The sequence below is a fragment of the Aphis gossypii genome, chromosome 3 (assembly GCF_020184175.1).
Source record: "Aphis gossypii isolate Hap1 chromosome 3, ASM2018417v2, whole genome shotgun sequence".
In the NCBI taxonomy this organism is placed as follows: domain Eukaryota; kingdom Metazoa; phylum Arthropoda; class Insecta; order Hemiptera; family Aphididae; genus Aphis; species Aphis gossypii.
The window spans coordinates 51,136,317-51,162,502 of record NC_065532.1 but is presented as its reverse complement, the minus strand read 5'-3'; the positions used below and the strand labels follow the sequence as shown (position 1 = coordinate 51,162,502).

The window sequence follows — 26,186 nt, the reverse complement described above, 5'->3', positions numbered from 1 at the left end:
ATTATGGTAGTAGTGGTAGTAGACGGTTGTAGTACTATACCCATATTGTGGCCATATATAACCCGAGCGAGATATGCCGAGATCGTTTCCGCGGTGCACACACACACACACTTATACCGTTGCAGTGTAGTTTTGTCTTTTCCTGATACTTACAACTGCTGATCTCGTCCGGTTTTTTTTTTTTTTTGCCGGACTAGCACGTTGTGACGTCACCACGATCCCGATTCGCATTTTGCGCTCGTGTGTGTGAAGGGCAAGGGCGCGCATCAGGCTGCGAACTGCGGAAACGTGCGCCGATGCGCAGTGGCGGTTAGACGACTACGCCGCGGCCGTCGACGTGCATTCGCGTTTGGTGGTGGCTTCGGTGTTTTTTAAAAATAAAACACGACCGTGTGTGTTCGGCGGTCATCGTCACGATCGCGTCACTCCTGCGAGATGAACGTGATTTGTAAAAAATTTCGTCACCACGAAAACCGCAACTTCTTTTACGATAAACGACCCGTGAATCTGCGTACAAACGGAAAATATTGCGTTGTTTTATACCTACCTACGACTCTGTTTTCCTATTTTGCGCTCTAAGTATTTTTGTTTTTTTTTCTACGTATTTGTTGTTGTTCCCTTGTCCCGTGGGCGTTATAAATAATTCGTCGTAGAATGACGATCATTTCTCCGTCGAACGAAGACATAACTCTGTTTTTATAATTATTGCTCTGTGCTCAGCTTTTTTTCCGAAGTCAGACGATGATATCCGTCAACCCCGTTTTACGCCCTAAAATATTCGAATGCACAATTAGCTTTGAAAACTTAAAATTTATTATCTATACGGCTGTAAAAAATGCAATACACTATAATATAGTCAGTAGACACCGTAGCCCGTAGGTAATTTATAGTACAACATTCTCCATTGGGTTGATGTGTTGTTTTATAGTTCGATTGACTACATTATACAGAATTCCAAAGAACCGGGTTTTTTTTTTAATTATGGACATAAACAATGAGTAAGGTAGCTGTAAATTTGTAAAAATATAATACGTATCAACGTATCTAAATATTCAAAGAAGCATTTAAATAATTTAAAAAACCACATAAAAATATTTTTTTCTTTTTCATTTCAGTCATTTTACTAATATTATTTTATACTTCTACAGTATTTTGAAAGTAGAAACCAATTTCTTGTTGGAAAAGTTTTGTTACTGTTCTATAATTTATTGGTGTAGAATCACTAGAACAGTAGAACCACCTAATAAACGAAATTACTTTTACAAAAGCTGTGTATGTAGCAAAAGTTCAGTAAATTAGAAGGACAAACACATTTGAACTCTTTTGAGAAAATTTAAGTTAAATGTCGTAACTAATGTAACTGATTACACTAACGTACTCCAAATTCAACTGTAATAATATCATAAAAAACATATCTATAAAATACATTTAATTAAAAATTTTAAGTCAAGAATTTTATTAAAATTTTTCTATTTATACAATTTAATTAAGTACCTAGGTATCAACAAAAATATCTAATTAAAAAAACATAAATTTAAATATATTATTATACTTTTATACAATTGTAATGGTAAATTTAATGTTCTATATTAATTTATCTGTTGTTTAGTAATTTTGTGATACATAATATGTATCACAAAATATAATATAATTAATATATTATATTACCTAAGTATAAATATGTATATTATCTAACAACAGTACAACACCCGATCACTTGAATTATTGATCTATAAATCTGTATCTGTAGTAGGTTGTAGGTAGTAGCTATAGTTATAGGAAAATAAAAATTATACAAATCATAATTTTTTTTCGTGGTTTTCTTTTTTTCTGGTTTTTTTCCGTTTACCAATAAATCATTAGGATGTAAGAAGTTATCTCTTTATCTAAAATTGTATTATTAATACTCTTATATTAATGTCAACATCATATAAACAATAATTTATTACGTTTCCGTTAAGCCTTCATTGCATATAATAGTTTTCTTAGTAGTTAATTATACCTCAACACAAAATATTATACTACGGAGTGTGTTGCGTGGATTTCGAGGCAACCGGCCAATAATTTTGAGTGAACTAAAAAAAATTTCTTCGTATTACTTAGTAAAATATCTAAATCTAAAACTATAAAATGTCGAAAATAACTAATTATTACCCATTTTGCAAGGATGAAGGAGGTAAAAGTATTTAGATTAATTTCAAGACCCTCCAACCTACCTTTAGAATAACACCCTTTTTGTGAAGGGACTTATTCCTATTGCAATTTGTAACTTCAACCCCTGAATAGAGTTGTATAATTTAGTCCATTGTGCACACGAACCATAAATAGATTTATATAGATTGTAATATTTCAGTGTCTTAGTGATATAATATATAGGTACATTTTCTGATATAAAGTCAAGTAGGTACATTACTAGTTATTAGCCAACTATTTTTGATACACAGTATATTGTTCTATTCTGTGGTAGCCACCTGGTACCGGGTAGTTATTTTAACATAATATAATTGTATAGTGCATAACAGTGTTTCTCAACCTTTTTATTGTGGTGACCCCTGAATATATTTTTTATATATACGCATAGATAATTATTGATAATCAATATTAGAAGTACTGTACGTTAGTACATAAAAAACATAAAATATTATACCTATTAATTTTCAATTAAAAACAAGTTTATTTGTTGTTATAAGTACTTATGTATAAAATGTATTATCAAATATTAAATTTTAATCTAAATACCTACCTATTTTTTTTCTATCATTTTTAAATTGGCTTGGTCTTAGCTGTTGATTTGATGTTTATTTTGTCAATTTTTGGTTTAATAGACTTAGTGAAGCTAATTCTCATAGTTTATACTTGATGAAATTTATTGTAGTTACCAATTGTAGAAAAATTATTTTCACACAAACATTAAGAAGCAAAATGGAATGAATACTTTTAATGCTTCTTTGACTAAACTTGGATATTTATTTTGAACCTTTATCAAAAATTACCTATATTTTTGTTAGCTTTAAAAATTTCATATAAACTCATATCTGAATTTAATACAAACCGTTTTTCTTCATTTTTTGATAATAATGTATTTTGATTTAATTGTACGAATGGGTTTATTATCCAACTATAATTTTTACAAATGTGTTAATTTGATTGAAATATTAAATTTTATCATAAATTATATTTAAACTTATCCTTGGAAATCTATACTTGTATTATGTAATGTACAATTTTTAATTTTTAATTTATATACCTATTGATTTAAATCATAGGTTAGCGAACCTAAATAATAAGTTGGCATCCCCCAGTTGAGAGAAACTGGTGTTTAATACACATTTTATTATCACAATTATTAATGATGGTTTATGAAATTTTTGAAATTTTAATTTTATAGTTTTACGTTTTTGAAGACTGCAAACATTTTTATTACATGTTCCAATATAGAATTTTTTTTTCCATTAATATCAAAATATAGAAATCAAATTTTGAATTTTAAAATACTATTTAATTTGAAAATTGGAGTAGAGAAGTACAGGGATATCATAATTACCTAAAAAATTTTAACAATCAAAATAAGTGTTTTTATATTATTATTTTACAAGTTACAATAGCAAAAATAATTAAATTTCAATTTTCTATATAATAGCAAATTAGCAAATAAATGAATCTATAAGGTAAATGAATAACAAAAATAGTAAATTATAAATGTATAATAATATGTTCATCATTATATTTTACATATTTATAACATCAACATCTGAAATTAAAAAATGAATTATTAAATAATTTTGAATGTTGGGTCATATTTTCCTATTTCAGGAAAAATAAAATGATATTGCACTTGACAATTACAATGTCAAGATGTCATACAAGAAATATACAGCTTTATTAAAAATATACTAGAAATTAAGGAGTGGTCAAATGATAATTTTATCATTTAGAAAACTGTTATGAACTTGGACGGTAGAAGTAGAGGGAAAATTAGAATTTAAATTAATGATAATTAAGTTACGAAATATTATTGCTCAAAGAAAAATATAGTCAATAGATAAGAATAGATAATGAGCCATGATTTCAATTAAATTAAATGTATACTTGTGTAAACTTAAAAGAAATTATATTTGAATTTATATTTCTACACGAGTAGAAAATAATATAATAGAATACTCAGTAAGGAAGTTACCTAAAATGGCAAATGTTTGATTACATTTTCTCCAGGAACGAAATAAATTTAAATATGATAATGACCACGGTGTCAATTATGCTCAGATTTGAATTAAGTGTTTTAATGAAACTTTAAATTGTTGACTTTTCTTGCTAACAAAAATTATTGACATTTGAATATATTAACAGTTAACACAACCTACAGTATTATATCGATTCCTTGTGTGTATTCTTTAATGCAATTTACATAAAATAATAAAATGTATAAATACACTAATAGCAGTACCCTTAATAAGTTTTGAACATTTTAAACATAATAAAAATTATTTTATAGTATTGCATACATTATTCATTATATTTCTTCTTTGTACCTAAATTGTATAATTAATTAATGTCATTAGTAAAAGTAAATGGCTTTTAACAATAATAATTATAATCGATTGTATTAATTTTTTTCTGTCAAATAGATGCTCTGTTCTAAGAAATACATATTCTATTTATTTAAATACATAACTATATTATATTGTTAAAATAATTTACAATTAAGTAATAATTGTTCAAAGCCAGAACCAAAAATGTATATTATTTAAATGTATACAAACAACCTATAATATTAAAATCTATATCAACAAACAATGAGACCTAAATACTTCATTCATTAAAGCTTTAATAACACAATAATTATTAAATTCAAATTTTTTAAAAGATAATGAATACAATGTTAATATAATTTAGGCTATAAAAATTAAATAACATGTTTTAAAAATATTCCCATGGTACATATTTTAGTAGAGCAGTCATACATTATTCTCCCTCGAACAAATTTAAAACAGAGAATCAACATTTTCAATATTATAATTTATAAACATATGTATATGATGATATTCATTCATTTTTACAATAATCTGGTCTCACTTATAATATGAGTTGATTTATTTCTACAGACTATAGGCCTAGCCCATTCTACAAATTCATCTATTAGAACTGGCCATGCTCCTTCTTGGTCATAATCTGTCATTTCTTCATCAATGACACAAGCAAATTCTAATAAAAGATTCCACGTATCTCTAGGTATTGATTTATTGTGGTGTTCCTATTTAAAAAAAAAAATAAATAATAATTCATAGATTTAAAAAATACCTATCAAAATAGGAATCATTAAATAAAACAGTAACTTGTATCTAGTTTATTACTAATAAATACAATCAATGGTGTAACTGAGGGTCGAGAGCCTGCAGACCCGCATTGTGGGGGGTGTACAGTAATTTGGGGCCTTTGGTTATAGGGTTATATTTGGTAAAACAATATTTTAGGGGCCACTTTTAATTTTTGGGGGGGGGCAAATTTTATTGTTACACCACCATTGAATACAATAATATTTATATAATTTTAATACTGTTAGATAAGATTTATGTTTTTTAATTAATAATTCATTACCTTTAATTATTGATTTATAATTGACTCTAATATGGATATTTATAATTAAAGACTGGACTTAAATGCTTTGACATACATTACAGAGTCTATGCAATCACATGAAAATAAAATTATGGATGATTTATTCAATTCTGAGTTTGTATGAACGAGTGTTTTTTGCATATTTAATAATATTTCATGAGTTGGGGAATATTTAACAAATTTAGCATATATTTTATAAATTGTAGGAAAAAACATTAAGTTATAATACTATAACCAAGATAATTTTTTTTTTTTATCATTTTGATAAAAAGAAAACACAACTTTATACATTGTGTAAATGTGTAATATTATTCTACAGTATAATAGCACCCAAGTTGCAGTAATTATGTTTTAATAGATATATAATACTATTAATTTTTATGTTTTCACTTGAATGTTAAATACAAATTTTTATTAAAATATACCAAAGGAATAGTTTTATGTTTTAATATTATATTGTTTTATTTATATATTGTATTCCTACTTTTACTTAACTGCAATATTATTTCATTATAATCCTTAAGACTATGGTATTTACTAATTAATCGAAGAAATGAAAAATAATTTTTGATTATTTAAATATAAAGATTATTTTTGCATATCTTTGAAATTTCTAATAGAATATAATGAGAATATATGAAGGGTTTTTTTTAGAGAATATTAGTACCATATATAGGTGTTTTAAAGAGAACATAAATCCAGTCTTTATTTATAACAAAACCATTAATATGAATTATAATTAAGCACTATTTTAATCTAAATTAAAAATACTCACTCTAAGAAACTGGCACCATAGATCCAGGAACCTGAATCGGCCCACAAAAATAATGTTCCAGTAAGTAATAGCCATATCGAGGTCTAGACCTTTTTGACCTATATTCTTAGCATAATTGAATGTAAAATAGTAAAAATCTTTAAATTTTGATGGATCTGAAAGTTCTCTTTCTAAAATTGGTAATCTAATTTTTAATTTCTCTATTGAATCAGACCTGATAAAAATTATAAAATAAATCATTAATTATTTATGTGTTGTTAAAATGTAATATATTAGACTAATATATTATTCTATTGACAAATCAATTAGATAATATCCCTGATAATATTATTGTACTTTTTGCTAAAAAAATAATTATTTGTACATGCCCAAATTAAATTTTAATACTTTATATGTGATACACATAAACATTTTCTTTTCAGGAATAGAAGAAAATTTTAAATAATCTTATCTTATAACATTGAAACTTTTAATATTGTAAAAAAAATATAAATTATATGCTATTCAGGACCAAAGATTAAAAATCTCATATATTAAAATAGGTGTTTGATCATATAAAAATACCTAAAATCAAATAGTTTATATAAAAATGTTTGTTTCTTTGAGTAATATGTCTTAATTCATTGCTGATTAGTGGTCACTGAAGGATGTTGTTTTAGGTTTAAAGAATAACATTTAAGATTTCTACCTATAATAAGAATAATTTTAAAATGTTATCCAGTTTAAATTTTGTTAATTACATTTATATTGAAATATACATACCTATTAGTTATTAATTAACATAAATATTAATTTACCCCATTTTACTCATTCCATTTAAAAATTCTTGTTTGGTGAATTCACATTGAGCTGCTGCTTGACATTTCCAAGCAATTATGAGCACTAATATTGAGTCTGGAGGTAATTTGAGTTCATCTAGCAAACGCATAACACCTTCAACATTAATTTTGTTTGGTTCAGCTGGATCTAAAACAATAGATATATTATGCTTAGATTAGATAAATAAACAAAACATAGCTAATCAAAAATAGTTTTATAAAATTCATTTTACTGTAAAATATTAAAATATCTATTTTATTTTAAAATGAATAGTATATGATCAATAAAATTATATACTAAATTAAAGTTTATACAATTTTAGAAAACTAATGACCGTAATCTTTAAACATAATAAAATATAATAAAAAAAAAATGTTACCTCGATATTTATTATACATAGATTCCAGCTTTCTTTTATCAACTATAAAACCTAATTGGGTGTTGACTTTTACAGTTTCATATTCATGTGGATTTTGAAAAAAGTTATCTGACGCTTGTTCTAATTTCCAGTCATTTTTGGCTAAACAGAAAATTGCAACACTCTCAGATGTTTGTGTGAATGTCATAAATTTTTTCACTTTATCCTTTTGAGATGATTTTAATTTGTTCTGAAAATTAAACAAGTTATAATATAACAAGATTATGAATAAATTTTATACTAATAAAATATGCTTACAAATAAATAAAAATTAGCTTATATAAACACTATTTTAAATAGAATTATAAATGAAAGTTAGAATAAAAAATACATAATAAATTAGTACTCGTATGGAAGAACATAATCTATTATTAGTAACAAAGGTCGCTTACCATTTCGAAATAATTTTAGACAATAAATTAAAGTTATATCTTGCAACATAAAACTGACGAAAAATTATAAGTACTCGATACTTTTAATTCACGATTTGACATATTTTTGTTATTAATTACAATCGGAATTTACAATGATATTAAACAATACACTGATAAGTACATGAAAATATTGTAGCTTACAAATATTTGCAAATTTATAACAAAATAGTAAATAGTAACAAAAGAAAACAAAAAATATTTTTATGAACAAATTTTAACAGTTCGAGTGATAATCTGTAATTATAATCGTTCATAACAGTGTTGGCAAATGTAGCACATTAGAAAAATATTTACTACGACATTCATGTTGGAAATATTGTTAACCTGTATAATTGTGTAAGAATTCTTTAGATCATAATATTATTGCACCTATGACCTATAATAGTATAATATGCATAATATTTATATTGTGATCAATTTTTTATAAAAATAATATCTCAGTATAATCTTATATAACTTTACTCAGTTATTATACTTATTATGTTATTCTTTTGTTTATTATTTTATTATTTACAATTCATCAACACGATGTGTAGACTATAGACAGATTCATTGATAAAAGTATTGTGTCAGTTACTTATGATATTATACAAAATAAAAGTTATTTAATTTTTAATATTTTACAATTGTTTTTTTTTTTTTTTTATCACAGGAAAGTCATTAATGGATATATTTAAATAATATTTATGCTGTCTACACAGTGATTTTTTTTTCATATACCATTTTAAGAATATTAATGTATTACCTACCCATTCATACAAAATTAATATGCCGCTAAACAGTAAATCTTTGATTATCATTAATTATTTAAATATGTTTTTCTTCCTTTTCTTCTGAATGGTATAATATAAGTAATTGATGTACTTGTTCACACATACTTGTCCAGATGAGCACTTTTAAAAGTAGTAAAATGTACATATAATATATATCCATTTCCATTTAGAAAATCATAATGCTCAATTTAAAAAAAAACTTTTAGAAATAAAACTTTAAAGTATTATTTTAGTTTAGTGACTCAATGCAACCCAAGTTCAAGATTACCTAGAAATTAGAATGCGTTCTGATTCCACGCAAGGCACACTTCATGATTACTTATTGAATTTTTTTGGTACCTACTACCTATATACATTCACAATCAACGGTCGACAGGCTAGTAACGTTAGGATTCTGGATTTTGGTATTAAATCACAGTGAAATTTACGTATTTGGTACATTACATACTCATCATCATCATTGACTATACCTACCTATTATGTTATAGCCTTATAGGTATATATACAGTAATTTGTAGTCTATATATTGATGAGGCATGACGTTAGGCATTGCAGGACAACTCGATTATTGTGCCACTGGCCTAGAACTACAAATTGTATATGTATATTGCCATAATATAATATTAAGTTTCTTTTTTTTTTAATTTTAGCACCCGTCCACCCTTTTAAGCGCATCACAGAAGGCCTATTGACATTATGAACATCGTTAACCGTTAATGAGAAGAAATTACCAATAAATGTTAATAAATTAATTCGTGACAAATAAAAAATCTTTTTTATGGATAAATCATTGACGAAAACCAAACGAAGGAGCGAGGGTCAAAAACATTCGAAATATAATCATAATGAAGCTTTTAAAAAAATCTGACGATAAAACAAATTATAATAAAATCAAAACTTTAATCTGGTAACACTGGTATAACTGAGATCCTTCCGTTTCTTATTATCAATGAAATATTTGAAAACTTGTTTATTGATATGATTGATATTAAACTCGTATATTGGTAGATGCGGTGTTTTATAAAATCTGTATTCCGTATCTACCTATTTAGTATTTAGAATTAACTAAATTTAGCTTTAAATTTATGGATTCACATCAGAAGTGTTAATAGTCACTTCAAAACTTTAAATATGAAGCAGAGTAATAATCCTCATCTGGAAAAATGCAGAAAACTAGTTCGCACACATCTCGATTTGGTATTATTGTTACCTAACTTTTACAGTTATATTTTAAATAGGTAATATTTTGTATTTTTTTAGCAATTATTTTCATCTGCATTGTTTTGGGCTGACAAAGCAGCTACTTTAAGCCATTTCGATCCAAGGGATGTGTATCAACTGGCTAGTTGCATGTTCTTGTTAAAACAATACCAAAGAGCAGTAGTGTTAATAAAAAATAAAGGATTGGATAAAGTAAGAAAAATTAAGTTTACAAATAAATAAACAATGATTTATAATTTATTTAGTCTTAATTAAAACTACTTTTATTTTTAAGACTGATATGCTATGTTACTATATGGTATTAAGATGTTTGGTAGAAGCCAAAGACTATACAGAAGCAGCTAATATTATTAATTCAGAAATAAATCCAACATCATGTAATGTTTCACTTCAACAGCAAGATATGAAGTCTCATGACGGTTTGACTCATTTTAATGTCAGTGTTAATTTTATATTTAATAACTAAGAATGAAAATGTAAACAAGTAAATTTTTTAGGTTCAAAGCGCATTATTTTGTATTAAAGGGAAAATATATGAAGCATTGGATAACAGAAATTTTGCTACTGATTGTTATAGGGAAGCTTTGAGAAATGATGTTCATTGTTATGATGCATTTCAAGCTCTTATACAACATCAAATGTTGACTTCATATGAAGGTTAGTATAGATTTATAATTACTCATTTATATAAACTGTGAAACTAGGCAAATTAATATGATTGGTTAAATCAGACTAATTATATATCCTAATAATCATTATAATTTACATACATCTTAATAAAATTTAAGATATCTAGCTATTACTTTGAGTTTTCTTAAAAAAAAAAAAAAATATTTTTCTATTTTAATTTATGCCTATCTGATATTATTGTATTATTTTATGTAACTATTAAACTATTTTAGAATTTTTATAAAAATAATAAAATATATATTCAAATATAAATATTAAATATACGTTATACTCTATCTAGCGAGAGAACACTCCGCAAGCTGACCAAAATCGGTTTTTCTTCGTATCCCTTATGTCACCCTGCCATAGGAGAACTGGTTTCAATAGCAGGGTGATGCAGGAGGATGCTCAGAATCAGTGCATTATGTCGCTAGACAGAGTATAGATGGTGTTATATACGCTATAAATATAAAATTTTTGAACCATACTATATTATTTATATTTTTACTATAATAATAATAAAAAAAATTAATATTTTAATACAGTGTCTTGGTGTTTAATCATGGCTGGTAAGATAAAGAATGGGGCTGTCCAGTTGTTGGAACTAATAGAAAAAATGTTTAATTACTCAAAGCATACAATTTTTTATCGATGATCTGAAAAAATTTAAAAATAACACTTCAGACATGACATGGTCCTGGATCTTATCCATACATGAAATTTAAAATTTAAAATCATCATTAGTCATTTACGTAAATAAATACTGGACGGATTAGCTTCAAAATACTAGTAGTTAATAATTTTTACTCTTTTAAAAATTCCATTAAAAATGTATTTTAATATTTTAAAGTGTCTTAAGTCTTTTAATTTTTTGGATTTACTGGTTATTTAAAGTTTGTCAATTATATTACATCAAATGGTTGAAAAAAAAAAAAAACATTTTTTTATATTTTAAATTATTTTGAAAATAAGAATAAATGTTTAATAATATTTACTAATATATTTATTTATTTTTCAAAACATTAATATAAATATTACAAATACATAACTTAACTAATAATTTGTACAATGTTGATACCTAATCCCTGTAAGCAGTGCTTGTGGCTGGATTAGGGAGTCTTAAAAGTATTTATTAATTTTACTTTTAATAAATTGATGCTAATAATATGTTTAATCAATTGTCAGCATATTTATATAGTTTGTTTAAATTGAATGACTATAAATTATTAAAATAATTTTAAAAATCATATTGAATAGAGCAAAACACACTGAAATACAAGATATTAAAAAGAGCAACACAAGATAGGTCCAGTACTATATTTATATGACTAAAAAGGTTTTTTTTGATTTTTAAAATAAAACAATTTCTTACATAGAATCGTCTAAATTGTGAACTCTCTGTCTTAGTTTGGTTTAGCTCATTAGTTAATTTAAATTTAACTTTTGGATAAATACAATAATATTTAAAGCTTAATTTAATATTTTAAGCTATGATGAACTGTTAAAACTGCCCTTTAATATAAAGATATATAATATATTAATATCTAATGGTTGTTATTCAATATTGCTTTTAGAACAAATGTTAATTCAGTCATTACCATGGAGCAATCATCCAAATGATTGCATTACAAAACCTTTGTATGAAGTGCTGTTAAAAAAATACCAAGAACCAAAATTAACTGGTCCATTTTCACAATTTGATATACCTGTTGAATTAATAATGGATAATCTTGATATTCAAGAGGCTGAAGCTGAACGACATTATTATGCTTGTGCATACAAAGATTGTTTTCAAATTACTGAAAGTGTTTTGAAACAAGACCCATATCATCCTGACTGTTTACCAATACACATTGCTTGTTTAGTGGAATTAGAAAAATCAAACGGTATGAATAATAGATCTACAAATGTTAAATATTTATTTCATATGTTCTAAATTTTGGTTTTTTTTTTTTTAGAATTATTTTATTTAGCACATAAATTGGTGGATCTTCAACCTGATCAGGCAATTGCATGGTTTGCTGTCGGGTGTTATTATTATCTTATAGGTATTTAATAATATATTAATTTATGAAAAGAATGGTTTTATATTGTATTTAATTACAGGAAAACGAGATCAGAGTAGAAGATATTTAGGAAAAGCAACTAATCTTGATAACACTTTTGGACCAGCTTGGTTGGCTTATGGTCATTCATTTGCAGTTGAAAATGAACATGATCAGGCAATGGCAGCTTATTTTAAAGCATCACAACTTCTGAAAGGGTTAATATTTCATACATTTTGATCATAAATACTTTGAATATAGTCCAGTAATATATATCATAATTTTTTTTTATTCGTTTAGATGTCATTTGCCTCTTCTATATATCGGTTTAGAGTGTTCATTGACAAATAACATTATTATGGCTCAAAAGTATTTAAAAGAAGCTTTGGAAATGGCTCCAAATGATCCGTTTGTGTTACATGAATTAGGAGTTATTGCTTTCCAAAGCCATAGGTATGTTAAATGTTAATATTTGTATTTATGTGTATACAATGATGTTTCATTAAATTTAATGAACTATAAATTATTTTTGAAATATACATTATTTATAACTAATTAATACAAGCCAATAATTGTTTAGCAGTAACATCTCACCACAGAGCCTTATAAAATTTATCATTAGTAAACCAGAATAATATTATCAGCGTTTGTTATCCTAGATTCACTCTATAATCATAGCATTGATTATAGAATGGTCTGTAATAGACTGACCATAGCTATTTATTATAGAGCCAACACCGTTAATCAAATTCACTCAGTAAAAACTACATTTAAATATTAAAAATTTAACGAACATCAATATTCTCATAAAATTGATATAAAAAATTAAGCAAAACCTGCTAACCATATTCTATTATAGACAAATATAAGCAAATATTATTTTTGCTATACATGATTAGCCAAGAGTCATCTATTATATTGGGTTCTAATAAAGCTCTCCTCAATCTCGTACTTCTTTCAATGTTTAATTGAAAAGATCCAAACAATATATTACCAAGGATAACAAAAACAAAATACTTCTCATGTATTTAAGTTAAAATCCAATAAAGTAGGAATTTTGCATGTTGATGGAGAAATTTAATTATTTGAATAATAAATTTAATATTTATTCACCGGACTATTAACAAATTTACGATTAATAGTCCAGTACACTACTAGTATTTTATTAAACAAATTATACTGCCCAAAGTTAAGTTTCTGTAATAAGGTACATTTAAACATAATTTAAAAGATAATTATAATAGGTTTGTTCCAACTCGGAATTTGGGATTAGTTGCTAACCAATTCCATGATTGATTTACAGCGCATGCACTAATGTGGACTGATCATAGATTTTGACTCCCAGTCTTGTCAGAATCCGCAGATCGTTTTGACTGTCCATAATCAGACATAAAACTGGTCTATTAACGTGTTGGAACAACTGTCTGATTGTTAGAGTTTGCGTTTCAGGAGAGTTGGAACAGAAAAATTCTACTGCGCATGCTCCCGACAGTTCTATGATAGTTTGACCACGTGTTGTAACAAACCTATTATAGGGTGGCGATTGATTTTAATATAATATTTAGTTTTAACCAGATTATATTAATTAATATTTTTTTTATAATTATATCATACTACTTAATTAATTGTATTAATAAATCACACCATTTAAATGATAAACAAACTGTAATTTAAGGTATAAAGAAGCTGAATCGAAATTTCTTGAAGCACTTGAAAGAATTAAACAGATAAAACAACCTATAATAGCTAATAAATGGGAATCACTATTTAACAATTTGGGACATGTTTATCGAAAGATGAAAAACTATGACAAAGCTCTAGAGTATCATAAACAAGTAAGACTCATCACACAAATATAACTTATTAATTTTTTCAATCAAATTTAAACTTTATTGTTTTTTAGGCTTTAGTTATATCTCCTATGAACACATCTACTTTGACATGTATAGGATTTGTTCAATCACTCAATAACAATTTTAGAGATGCTGTAGATACATTTCATAAAGCTTTGGGCCAAAAGCGAGAAGATACATTTAGTAGTACTATGTTAACGTGTGTTTTGGATATTTGCATTGAAGATCCTCCTTTATTTAATGATTATTCGGATGAGGCAACTGAATTGATGAAACTTGAACTAAGCAAAAAACCACCAAAAACCAATAGATTATTAAAAATGAATGACGATAATGATGTTATACTACCATTCAGAAACCCTAATTTAAGACTCTGGAACAGAAGGTTAAAAAAGAAATCTGAAGATACAAGTAGCAATGATCCTTTAGAAGATATCAGTAGTAACAATCCTACAGAAAATACCAGTAGTAATACTAATATAGAAGATACCAGTAGTACTCATATAGGAGATTCTAGTAGTGCAATGGTTATAGATTCAAGTTCTGCTGCAGATAATTCTAGTATTAATATGGACTTGTCAACAAATATGTCGGGAAATTCTGATAGTTTTAAGTAATGGTACTTAAAAAATAAAATGGTTACATTTTTTTATCTATTGTATTACATTGAAAAATATTGAATTTTAAAATATAGATATAAATTATAAATATTTTATATTAAACAAATAAATATAGATATAATTTTGATTTCTGTTTGATTTATTTATACTAAATATAAATATATATTAAGTAACAAAGGTGAGGTGATACTTTTTCATTATATAAGATGATCAAAAGTTTAGAAACTTTTATCAGACTATTTGGGACTGCTTAATGATTGATATAATTATTTATATTAATTTTATATAATTATGTACAGTAGAGTTACTACTCCATATTTAGAGTTTCCAAACTTATTGGACACCTGAAACCTAGTATATTGAGAATCAAAACGTGTACAATTCTTAGCCAAAAATTATAATGCTTTGTGGAACATATATAATTATACGGTTGAACACAGATTATCCAGACTAATTAATGCAAAGGATGATCCGGAAGATTGACATATGACATATCAAAGGTTATATAATTGTATGTATTTAATTAATAATATGTATGTAATTTAAAATTCGTAACCATCAACAAATAATTTTATTAAAATATTTAACTGAAACATAGTAACTTATAATGTGACATATTTTAAAACTAAAAAAAGCATTTTTTTTCTCGTCCAGTTGATTAGCGTTCGGATAATCGGAATTCTACTGTACTTGGTATTTGAACCTGTTTGATTTTACCTTTCACTTAGATACACTTTTAACATTTATTAAGTAATATAGGTACTTAAACTATTCTTTTTTAAATTTTCATTAAAATTATGGACTAGATAAAAACTGGAGATAAAGGTGAAAGAAAACACAATAAATTATAGTAAAAATAAATAAACTATATTTCACAAAATTATATAAGGATATCATGCATATAGTTTTTGTAATTAAATACAAAATTCAAGAATAGAAATTAATATATGTGACAAATAAAAAGTTACTGTTGTTTGTGAAAACCTCAGTAATACTATGATCTTTTAGTTTGCCCATCATAAAAAAAAAAATAAAGAACACTAATTAAATAAATATTTTAACAAAATTGTACTCTTAATACATAAATAATAAATTTCTCAAAACATAACAATAAAAATAAGGGTTAATTTTCATATTCATTGCTCCACTTCAAACCTATAAAAAATAAATACATTAATAAACAAATTAAATAATACATGCAATGTCCCAACACTTACTGATTATGTGTAGGTGAAGAAAAACTGTTGTTGTTGCTGTTACTGTTGCTGTTGGGGGATGTAAATCTTGGTGGTGAACTTATGCTAGTTGGAGTGTGCTTAGAATTCCGCATTAGTGGACGATGTGTACTTAGTGTAGTACTTGTATGTTTCCAATTCCAACAACCACGGCAATAGTAACGATAGCATAATTGATCTCTGCAGAAATATGGCCCAAGTTGAATATTACAAACACTACAAGCACTGTCTTCTAAGTACGGATCAACCTGAATCTAAAAAGTTTAAATTAATAATATTTAACTAAAAGTAAAGTTGTAATTGACTTACTATTTTACAAAACTTAGGAGTTTTAACTTCTACAAATGATGCAGCCACAGCTTTTGTGTAAGATTGGTAAGTACTGAAAGTTACTCTGCCTGAACCAATTGGGTATTTATACTTGTCAGTATCAATTCCTATAAAATAAAAATATCATTAATAAATAATAAAAATTAATTTTTTAGTAAAATAATACCTGCATATGAAACATTGCCAAACAAATCATCCATAATTCTAAATAATCCTTGAGCGTTCATCATTCCATGTAAGGCACCAACAAATACAGTCCGGGTGGGATCCAACTTTTGAGAAGGATGTTTGACACAATTACTGTCATTTATTAGCCATGGAATTACTTGCACTTCTTTGCCTTTCATTTTTCGTGATGATATTTTGAAATAATAGTTCCCATTAGACCCTTTAGTACAAGATTCCAACAATTGTTTCACCATTTGATCAGATTGCATTATTACATAAACATAACCTTTCGGCTGATTTATGTTAGTTGATGTGCCAGGCCATTCAATTTTAATAGATCCAAATTGACTAAAAGCTAAGGTTAATCCATCTTCAGTTATATCCCATGGTACACCTCCTAAAAATACTTTGCATGAATAATTTGGAGAACTATGTACAATTTTAGGAAGTTGACCACTCCAAGTAAATACTGGATCTTTATGTAAGCCACCTGGAACATAAAAAAGAGTTTATATAAACAATTTTCAGGAATTACATAAAATTATATATAATATACCTAAGTAAATATTATATTTTAAACCTATTATAAAAAAAAAAATATATATATATATAAATATCAATATATAATGAAAAACTGTACCTATTCTACATACCTATTATCTATAACGAAAGTTTTGCATTATAGATAACATAATATATAAAAATATGTATACATACCTATATTATAATAGGTAATGCAAAACCTTCATTTATACACGTAAATATGTAGAATAGATACAATTTTTCATTATACCTATATATATATATATATATATTTAAAGTATAAAATAAAATATAATATTTAAATAAGTGTAAAATAAAAAAATCTATTTATGTAAATAATATAAGACGAATAATACTTACTGTATGAATTACGATTAAAAGTTCGATTTTCAACTTGGTTATTGTTGCTATCATTCTTTGGTCTTGTAGGTGACCAAAATGGAGGAGGAGACCTCTTCTCATAAACTGGAGACTGACCAGCAGCCGGCGAACCAAATCGGGTGGGATATTGACTTTGATTAGCCAACAGCGTACTCAGTAGATTCTGAGTTTGATGATGTATATTTTCACCAGCAGACAATCTCCCACTCGATATGCGTTGCATATTAGCCAAATCTTGTTCAGTCAATGGAGACGAACCATAAGGATTAATATTAACTTGATTCTAAAAATAGAATAAATAAGAATTTAAATTATAAATAAGTAGATAGTAAAAACATATTTGTAAACATACTATTAAATCAGCTACAGCTTCCGGGCTGTTGGATACGTCCGAATCATCTGGAGTATTGGATCTAGAACCAGTAGACCCAATGAGATGCGAAATAAGAGGATCGCTACCATCACTAAATGTAGGCGAAATACGATATTGTTGTTGCGGAATCTGATAACCACCATAAGAGGCAAACGATAGATCCAATTTGGGTCGTCGCAAATTTTTACGCCCTATGTCACAGACATCTTCTGATGGACTAACACTTCCAAAATCTGTCATATTTGTCACACTTCGATCTGCGAGGTATGGCAAATGAAGCGAGTTACGTCTTAAACTTGCCAACTGTTCCTAAAAAAAAAAAAAAACCAATACGTGATTTTATTAAATTTATTTTAAATTCAATGTTTTACATAAAAAAAAAAAAAAACTATCAATTAAGTACGTAAAACAAATTGTGCATAGCAACGATTATTGTTAAAATCAATGTCATAGAGTTTAATGAAATTACGTTATCCATAATCCATAGATGTGATATTATTGTATGTTAAATAAAATATATTATAATCAACTCACCTGAGCTGAATATTGTCGTGTTGAATAATTAGGAACAGACTGTCGACCTATCATTGAACTACGCAATTTATTTATAGAGAAATAATCTGAAGAATTCAGCGAGTCACCTAAAAATTAAATTATTAAATAATTAAAAAAAAATAATAATAAATTATTATTAAACTATTTTAAATTTTAAAATTAAAATGTGAAAGTAAAATAAAATAAAAAAAAAAAAAAAATATAAAAAAAAAAAAAAAAAAAATAGAATAAATGTATTGAGGTACTTACCAGAATTTCTTGTTGGACTTAGGCTTTGTTCAGGTGAAGAAAAGAAACTATTGTAGTCTCTGGAGTTTCTATCTTGACCCACGGAAGGAGAAGTTATTTCCGGCACGTCTTGGTTTTGAAAAATTGATCCCTAAAAATAATAATTTAGAAGTTATTTTTAGTTTAGATAGAAAAATAATTTATAATAAAGATGATAAATTTTTAAAAATTAAAAAAAAAAAAAATAAAAATAAAAAAAAATTACTCTTCTGAATGTAGACATGTTTGAAAGTTGAAAAATGAATAATAAATTAGAACTTAAAGAATTAAGAAAAGATATGGAATAAAGGAGATGAAAATAAAACCTAATTACGAATAATTAAAAACCGCGGGTCTTAAAAGTGGTAAGACCAACTCGACACTCGGCGACGAACTAACTTAAATTCCCCGCGGGCTCGGTCCATTCGAACTGGAAAGTTACTGCGCAATATTTGTGCGCAGCGCTTTGGGCGGCAGTCTCTGATTGGTTGACAATATTTCGTGTCGACCAATCAAAAGGCATTACAAAATACAATACACCTTTTTTATCTTTTTCTAGGATTGTGCAACACCTCTTTGAAATTCCACGTACCTATTTAACTTTCTACGTTATTTTATTTTTAGAAATATTTTATTTTTCATGTGGTAAGTACAAAATAATTAAAATTAATAAATAAAAAAAAATGGTACTCAACTTTACCTTTCATATTTTACAACAAAGACAATAATAAGTACCTTTATACTATACGTACTAGGTATTTACCTATATAGGTACCTAATAAAATAGATATATTATTATTGAATTTATATATTATAAGTACATTTATATATACACTACGTCATCTCGTATATTTGATTATAAATTATAATGGAAACTATAATCGCAAACATAAATAAATTGCGGTTATATGGTCATCGTAAAACAAAATATACCTACCTATACTTTTACACCTTTGGAAATTTATTTTAGGAACGAATGCTAAGTGTGACTATAATATTTGAATTCATAGATATTATAAAGGCGGTAGGTACTATAATTTATAAGACACGAGTATATTACCGCTATTATACATTTATACATTTTACGCATATTTAAATTTTAACAATTATTTACTGATATGGACTTATAGGTAAATACGATAAATGTTAATTATAACAATTAACAAAAGTATACATATAAACTGACGTGTATACTTATAAGCTCTCCGAAGTTCCCAGTATATTCAACTCATTTCTATAATATATAAAAGAAAATAATTCTATAATACCTTTATCTGACAGACGAAATCTGCAGCTTTAATCAATTTCTATATGTATATATATACCTACATGCAAAGTATATGGCAAAATATTCTCCCTATAGTACCTAGTTTATACCTTTTATACCGCGGTTAATAAATTAGTATAGTTACCATATTAACTAAGGCGCGATCAATTTAAATAGGTAAATGAACATTACCTATGCTAGGTTTTATACACTTTTTTTTTATACTTTAATTTTTAAGCTAATAATAATATATTAAATTATTACGTACATCATAAAAGTATACATCATATATACGTATTTTTTTTTTTTTAATATTTATAACACTTATTATATATATATCAGCTTGCTTAACAATTAGAATTTCAAAAATAGCCAATGCTTAAGCTGCACCTATATAGTTATGATATTCTTATCATTTATATATAGTTTTGAATGATTTGATAAAAATAAAATTCAGTATAACATTATATAAACTATATAACAACAGCACAAAATCGGTTCTATATCTTCTATACTGAACACAAATTTTCTATGTTGTATTTTGAATATTAAAGGTTTAAGATGTATACGGAGACTCAATAAAAATGTAGATGATTAGCGTCCAGCTCTTGCAAGTTGTTTTTAATACCTATATAATTTCACCCATTTGTGACTATACCTGCAGATACCTAACTTATATTATAGGTATAGGTGAAGTTTGTTATAAATAACCGACCTTTATATCTATTATACCGTACCTGTGTTATATGTATATTATATATTGCAGTTACCTATATACATATCCATTTACGATAGGTATAAATTATGGGTATACCTGTCGCCTGGTATACGGTATAGTTCAAGGGTAGCCAAACTTTTTCTGGTCAAAATCTACTAAAAATATACACTTCAGTCTTCACCTTTGAAGATCGAATTCCATAGCAATTTTTTATTATTGAACATATAGGATGCGTTGCCTTAAAAATAAATTCTAACATGATCGACTTTGAAATTGTCCCTGATATATAGTCATTTTACTACTAAGTATATTATAAAATATAGTTTACAAACTTATGTAATTGATATGTCATTTTTATAGCAAGCTATATTATGACATACTATAAATATTTATAGGTAGTTGAAGTATATCTTATAATAATATTTATATATAACTAACTAAACCTCACACGGATAGATATATTTTTTAATCTTTATATTTTATAAATACTTGCACTATAGCTGGGTGTACCTATACACAGCAATATATAATGTAAATCTTTACGTTTTTGAGGAATACATTTAATATATATTATTATAAAATTCTTTGTTTTAATTTCTTTGAACTAAATTTCTATGTCAACTATACGATTATTATTTCATATCTACTGTATAAATTATAAATAATTATCAAAGTAATCTCATTTGTCAGAATATTATTTTAGGGATGATTTTTAAGAATAAAATGCACTGAATATGATTTCCCAGTCAAATTGTTTTTATTAAAAAAAATAGTAAATAACAAAAATTGAATACATTACTGTCTATTTACTCTTTACTCGTCTAAGAGAAGTGGCTAACAATATACATAAACCTAATCCATTACTACATTATGTTATGATTTACGGCACTTAAAGTATGCAATTTTAATACATTAAAATACATGAAAATAATAAATTTATGACCAAGTTCACTAGTAATATTTTGCTTCTTTAAACCAAATATGTAAAATGGTCACACTGACAATATCTTTTGATAATATTATCAGTATTATTATTTAATTTTTGACGTGAGTACCACTCCCCGCCAATCATGGAAAATGGACCAGTTTCTTGTTTACCAACAACCCCAAAGATGTCGAAAGCGAAGAAAGTGATCGAAGAAGCACTGGAAAATCAAAATCCAGAGTTGGATTTAGCGGATAAAGGGGTAGTCTCCTTCGAGGAGATGCCCGGACTCAGTGAGTGTACTAAATTTAAACATTTCCTTTTATGGAAACTTGTTTCTTATTTACAAACACCTTATAAGGACATCTCTATCATTCACTTCGAATTTTCCTACTTATTACAGTGCATTTTATTCACATACAGATGTACCTAACCACTTGGGAATTATATACTTAATCCAATCAATAATTAACCAAAATCAAAAACAATATTATAAAATATATTAATATGGTTAAATATTTTTATTTCATAATTATTGTATTCCATACTGTATAGAATTCATTGATAAGGGGATTGGTTAAAAAACCTGGATTATTAAATTTTTAAAAAAAATTTAATTTATAATTAAAATATTTAATTTATTGTTGTTTTGTAACATTTGTCATCGTTACATAAATAAGTTCATAATTAATCATAAAGGGTTAAGTCAGTCAGGCCATGGCCTGACCTAATACTGACTGGATATCATAGTATCATATTGACTTACTAGTTAATAGCATTTAAAATTAAAATTAAAAACTTAGAATTTTCTTCATATTAAATTTATCACCTAGGCTGTCCTAATAAAATTGTCTAGTTTCACCTGTAATTGTATATATCTATAAACTATAATTTTACCATATAGGTTTTTTTTTTTTATTGTTCATTCATAAAATTGATTTTTGAATTAGAAATTGTAAAATTTTAAACATCATAATTATATATTTATGTTATAACTTATAAATATTAAATTTTAAAATGACATTTTAAATATGGTAGGGTTAATATAACTATAATAAAATAAATGAGTGTAAAAACCTAAAAAAATATTGATTATACTTTAATGATATAAATGTTGTATGTTTGAACTGTTACAAATATTGTGTTTCATGTGTTATAACCTATAGCACATGTAATAAGTACAATATTTATCTGCCTTTATTATTTATGTTAAAAAAAAATGTTATCATAATAATTGTGAATAGTGGAAAGGTATTTTTATTTTATCAGATTACAAGCAAATTAAAATATTAATAATACTTAATATATTATTATAAATATTGAAAAAATGTCATGAGGATATTATACTGTTTAATCCTTACTATGATTCTTACTATGGACTTGTTATGACTCAGCGTAAATATCACAATAAGTCATAATAATGAACAATAATTAAAATATTAAAAAAAAAACTTTACAAGTAATTATAGTAAAAATATTCTTGAAATAAAAATAAGTAGTTTTCATAAAAGGAAATCTGCTACTCAAATTATTAATTTGGAATTCATGTTAAAGCGGTTTAAAAATAAATTATTGTTGTTATTTATATTAATTTGTATATTTGTTACAAGATTATTATTATTTGATTTCAGTTGATATGCATAATATTACTCGTATCACACTAAGTCACAATAAAATACAAAGTAAGTATTAATTGCTAAACTTAATTTACATTCTACAACCTCTAAAAATTGTTAGTCTATCATTATCACAAATATCATCATTAACCTGAACAGAACACAAATATTTTATTTTATAAGCTTTGATATTAAACTTAGGTTAAAAAAATTTTAGTATTTGCTGTTTACAGCCTATTCATTGAAGAAAATTATTGTTGTAAAATATTGTTTTAAATTCTTGAGTGCTAATTTCTAGAAGTACCTCCTGGAATCGCAAATTTGACACAATTAGAAATGTTAAATTTATTTAACAATCATATTGAAGAATTGCCAGTTTCCCTTTCATCAATGCCAAAATTGCGTATTTTAAATGTTGGGTAAGTTTAGTTAATTTATTAATAATAAAACTTTAAATTAAAGCATAATATAATATTACTTACTATTTTTCTAGAATGAATCGTTTGGACTCATTACCGCGAGGTTTTGGAGCATTTGCAGTTCTTGAAGTATTGGATTTAACATATAATAATTTAAGTGAATCCAGTTTGCCAGGAAATTTTTTTATGCTGGGTAATTATTCACTAGTCAAATTATACCAATTTTTTAATAAGAAGTCAATTTTTTTTTAATATATTTCTTAATAATTTTAGAAACTTTACGTGCATTATATTTGGGCGATAATGACTTTGAGACTATACCACCTGAAATTGGACAGTTAAAAAATCTTCAGATTGTAAGTTTAATACTATATTTAAATATTGCATTATTGTTTTTTATACATTTTCATTGTCATTAGCATTCTTAAATTTCTTTAAGAAATAATTTTTAATAAAAAATGTAATTATAATCATGAAAATATCATGTTAACATATTTTAACAATTTAAATATTTTAATAGTTAAATTTTTGTTTCCCTAGCTTGTTTTGCGAGAAAATGATTTAATCGATATACCTAAAGAGATTGGCTATTTACCTAGACTACGTGAGTTACATATTCAAGCTAATCGACTTACAGTTTTGCCACCAGAATTGGGAAATTTAGATCTATTTGGAAATAAATCTGTACTAAGAATGGAGTTTAATCCTTGGGTTGCTCCAATTGCTGACCAACTTCAAGTTGGAGTATCTCATGTAATTGATTATATTAGATCGGAAACATATAGATAGTAAGTATTAAAAAATATATGGGAATAAACCTTTGAAAAATAACCAAGACTTAAAAACCAAAATTACATTAGACATTAAGATATTAAATTAAATTAAATTAAAAATGATATGAATAAAAATTAGTGCTCAAAATGATTATAGTATAATTTGGAGAATGGTCATAACATTATTTAATAATTATTTTAAACCGGGATAGTCTTGGTTTTTTTTTTAGGTTTTTTCATTTAAAGTATGTTCGTAAAATAACAAAATGTAATAAAAAAAAAACAAATTATTTACGTCAAATAAATATATTCTATTATAATTAATTTTTTTTCAGTCTTTACAATCGTCATATTGCTGCTAGGGGTCCACCTCCACCAAAACTTAATGATAAAACACGTAAGATTTCCAGGAACCGTCAATATAGCTAACTTATTTTGTAAATACTAATGATCAAAATTAACCTAAGACTTAACTGGCATATAATATCCGAAAACACAAGACATTCGCCCCTCCTAAAATAATATATACATAAAATAAAATATACATGGTGCAATTTAAATAAAATTGTTCTAATACTACACCAATACTAAAATGTAATCTCGCACAATTCATTTTTTTTTTTTATTTGTCATTGAATTTTGTGATGTCAATATATTTTGTCATTACCAGTTAATTTTAATGAATACATTGTTTGTGTAAGGGACTGAGTTAAACATTTCGGAGCTTATTCTTAACATATCTAATCAATAATGATCGATGTTTGTTTTCCGTTTTTAACTAACAATATTATCTAAATATATATTATATTTTTTTAATGTCAATGTAATATTGTAGGAAGACTAGTATTAATTATTTTAACAAAAAGTCATCCATTTATATATTAATTATTCTTATATAATGTATTTTTTTTAAATCTTATATTGTTATTACACTCTTTTATATAATTTATTTTTAGAATTTAACTATGTTAATGTTTAACCACAGAATAAAACAATTTGGTTTAACGTTGTATAATTCGTGTCATTATAGTTATTTTGAAATAAAATAGTACACGTTTTTAAACTAACAGATGTATATGTGCATTATTCACGTTATGCGATCGGTATGACACTATTATAGCGGTATTTAGTATTATAAGAATATTATAAATTGTGATGACGATTGGGTGGTATTAATTTTTTTTCGTCACAACCACGATTTATTGATTTTGTTAAAAACGAAAAGAAACCAATGTAAATCACAGCTACGCGTTTTCGGGAAATAGAAACCGTTCGTCGATCAGATATCTATATCGTAACATAATTTTCCTGTCGTTCGTGTAATCGTCATTATCGCACAGACCACAGTCGTGCTCGAAAAGCCTTGTCGCGAC

General features: G+C 25.8%; 4 protein-coding genes across 5 annotated transcripts; 2 read left to right on the top strand and 2 right to left on the bottom strand.

Moving 5' to 3' along the window:
* Positions 1-4,358: 4,358 nt before the first annotated feature.
* LOC114122448 (DCN1-like protein 1) lies at positions 4,359-8,247 on the bottom strand. Of its 2 annotated transcripts, none has more exons than XM_027985111.2 (5): positions 8,021-8,247; positions 7,590-7,818; positions 7,189-7,357; positions 6,392-6,605; positions 4,359-5,251 (listed from the first exon to the last, which is right to left on the bottom strand). In XM_027985111.2, the coding sequence occupies exons 1-5, from the start codon at positions 8,021-8,023 to the stop codon at positions 5,054-5,056; spliced, it is 813 nt and encodes a 270-aa protein (XP_027840912.1). In that variant the 5' UTR covers positions 8,024-8,247; the 3' UTR covers positions 4,359-5,053. The 2 variants fall into 2 exon arrangements, with proteins under 2 accessions (XP_027840912.1, XP_050059085.1); XM_050203128.1 differs by lacking the exon at positions 8,021-8,247 and adding an exon at positions 7,887-7,987.
* Positions 8,248-9,818: 1,571 nt separating this feature from the next.
* On the top strand, positions 9,819-15,370 carry LOC114122446 (cell division cycle protein 16 homolog). The gene is made up of 10 exons (XM_027985108.2): positions 9,819-10,032; positions 10,096-10,248; positions 10,331-10,492; positions 10,554-10,713; positions 12,300-12,611; positions 12,684-12,773; positions 12,832-12,988; positions 13,071-13,223; positions 14,446-14,605; positions 14,674-15,370. The coding sequence occupies exons 1-10, from the start codon at positions 9,967-9,969 to the stop codon at positions 15,238-15,240; spliced, it is 1,980 nt and encodes a 659-aa protein (XP_027840909.2). The 5' UTR covers positions 9,819-9,966; the 3' UTR covers positions 15,241-15,370.
* A 718-nt stretch (positions 15,371-16,088) lies between these two features.
* LOC114122449 (cytoplasmic polyadenylation element-binding protein 1) lies at positions 16,089-19,497 on the bottom strand. Its single transcript, XM_027985112.2, has 9 exons — positions 19,322-19,497; positions 19,078-19,207; positions 18,808-18,914; positions 18,253-18,582; positions 17,880-18,183; positions 16,975-17,466; positions 16,788-16,915; positions 16,461-16,732; positions 16,089-16,398 (listed from the first exon to the last, which is right to left on the bottom strand). The coding sequence occupies exons 1-9, from the start codon at positions 19,337-19,339 to the stop codon at positions 16,380-16,382; spliced, it is 1,800 nt and encodes a 599-aa protein (XP_027840913.1). The 5' UTR covers positions 19,340-19,497; the 3' UTR covers positions 16,089-16,379.
* A 2,609-nt stretch (positions 19,498-22,106) lies between these two features.
* On the top strand, positions 22,107-25,880 carry LOC114122450 (ras suppressor protein 1). Its single transcript, XM_027985113.2, has 7 exons — positions 22,107-22,298; positions 23,637-23,687; positions 23,920-24,040; positions 24,115-24,233; positions 24,314-24,396; positions 24,581-24,828; positions 25,149-25,880. The coding sequence occupies exons 1-7, from the start codon at positions 22,151-22,153 to the stop codon at positions 25,240-25,242; spliced, it is 864 nt and encodes a 287-aa protein (XP_027840914.2). The 5' UTR covers positions 22,107-22,150; the 3' UTR covers positions 25,243-25,880.
* The last annotated feature ends 306 nt before the right edge of the window (positions 25,881-26,186 follow it).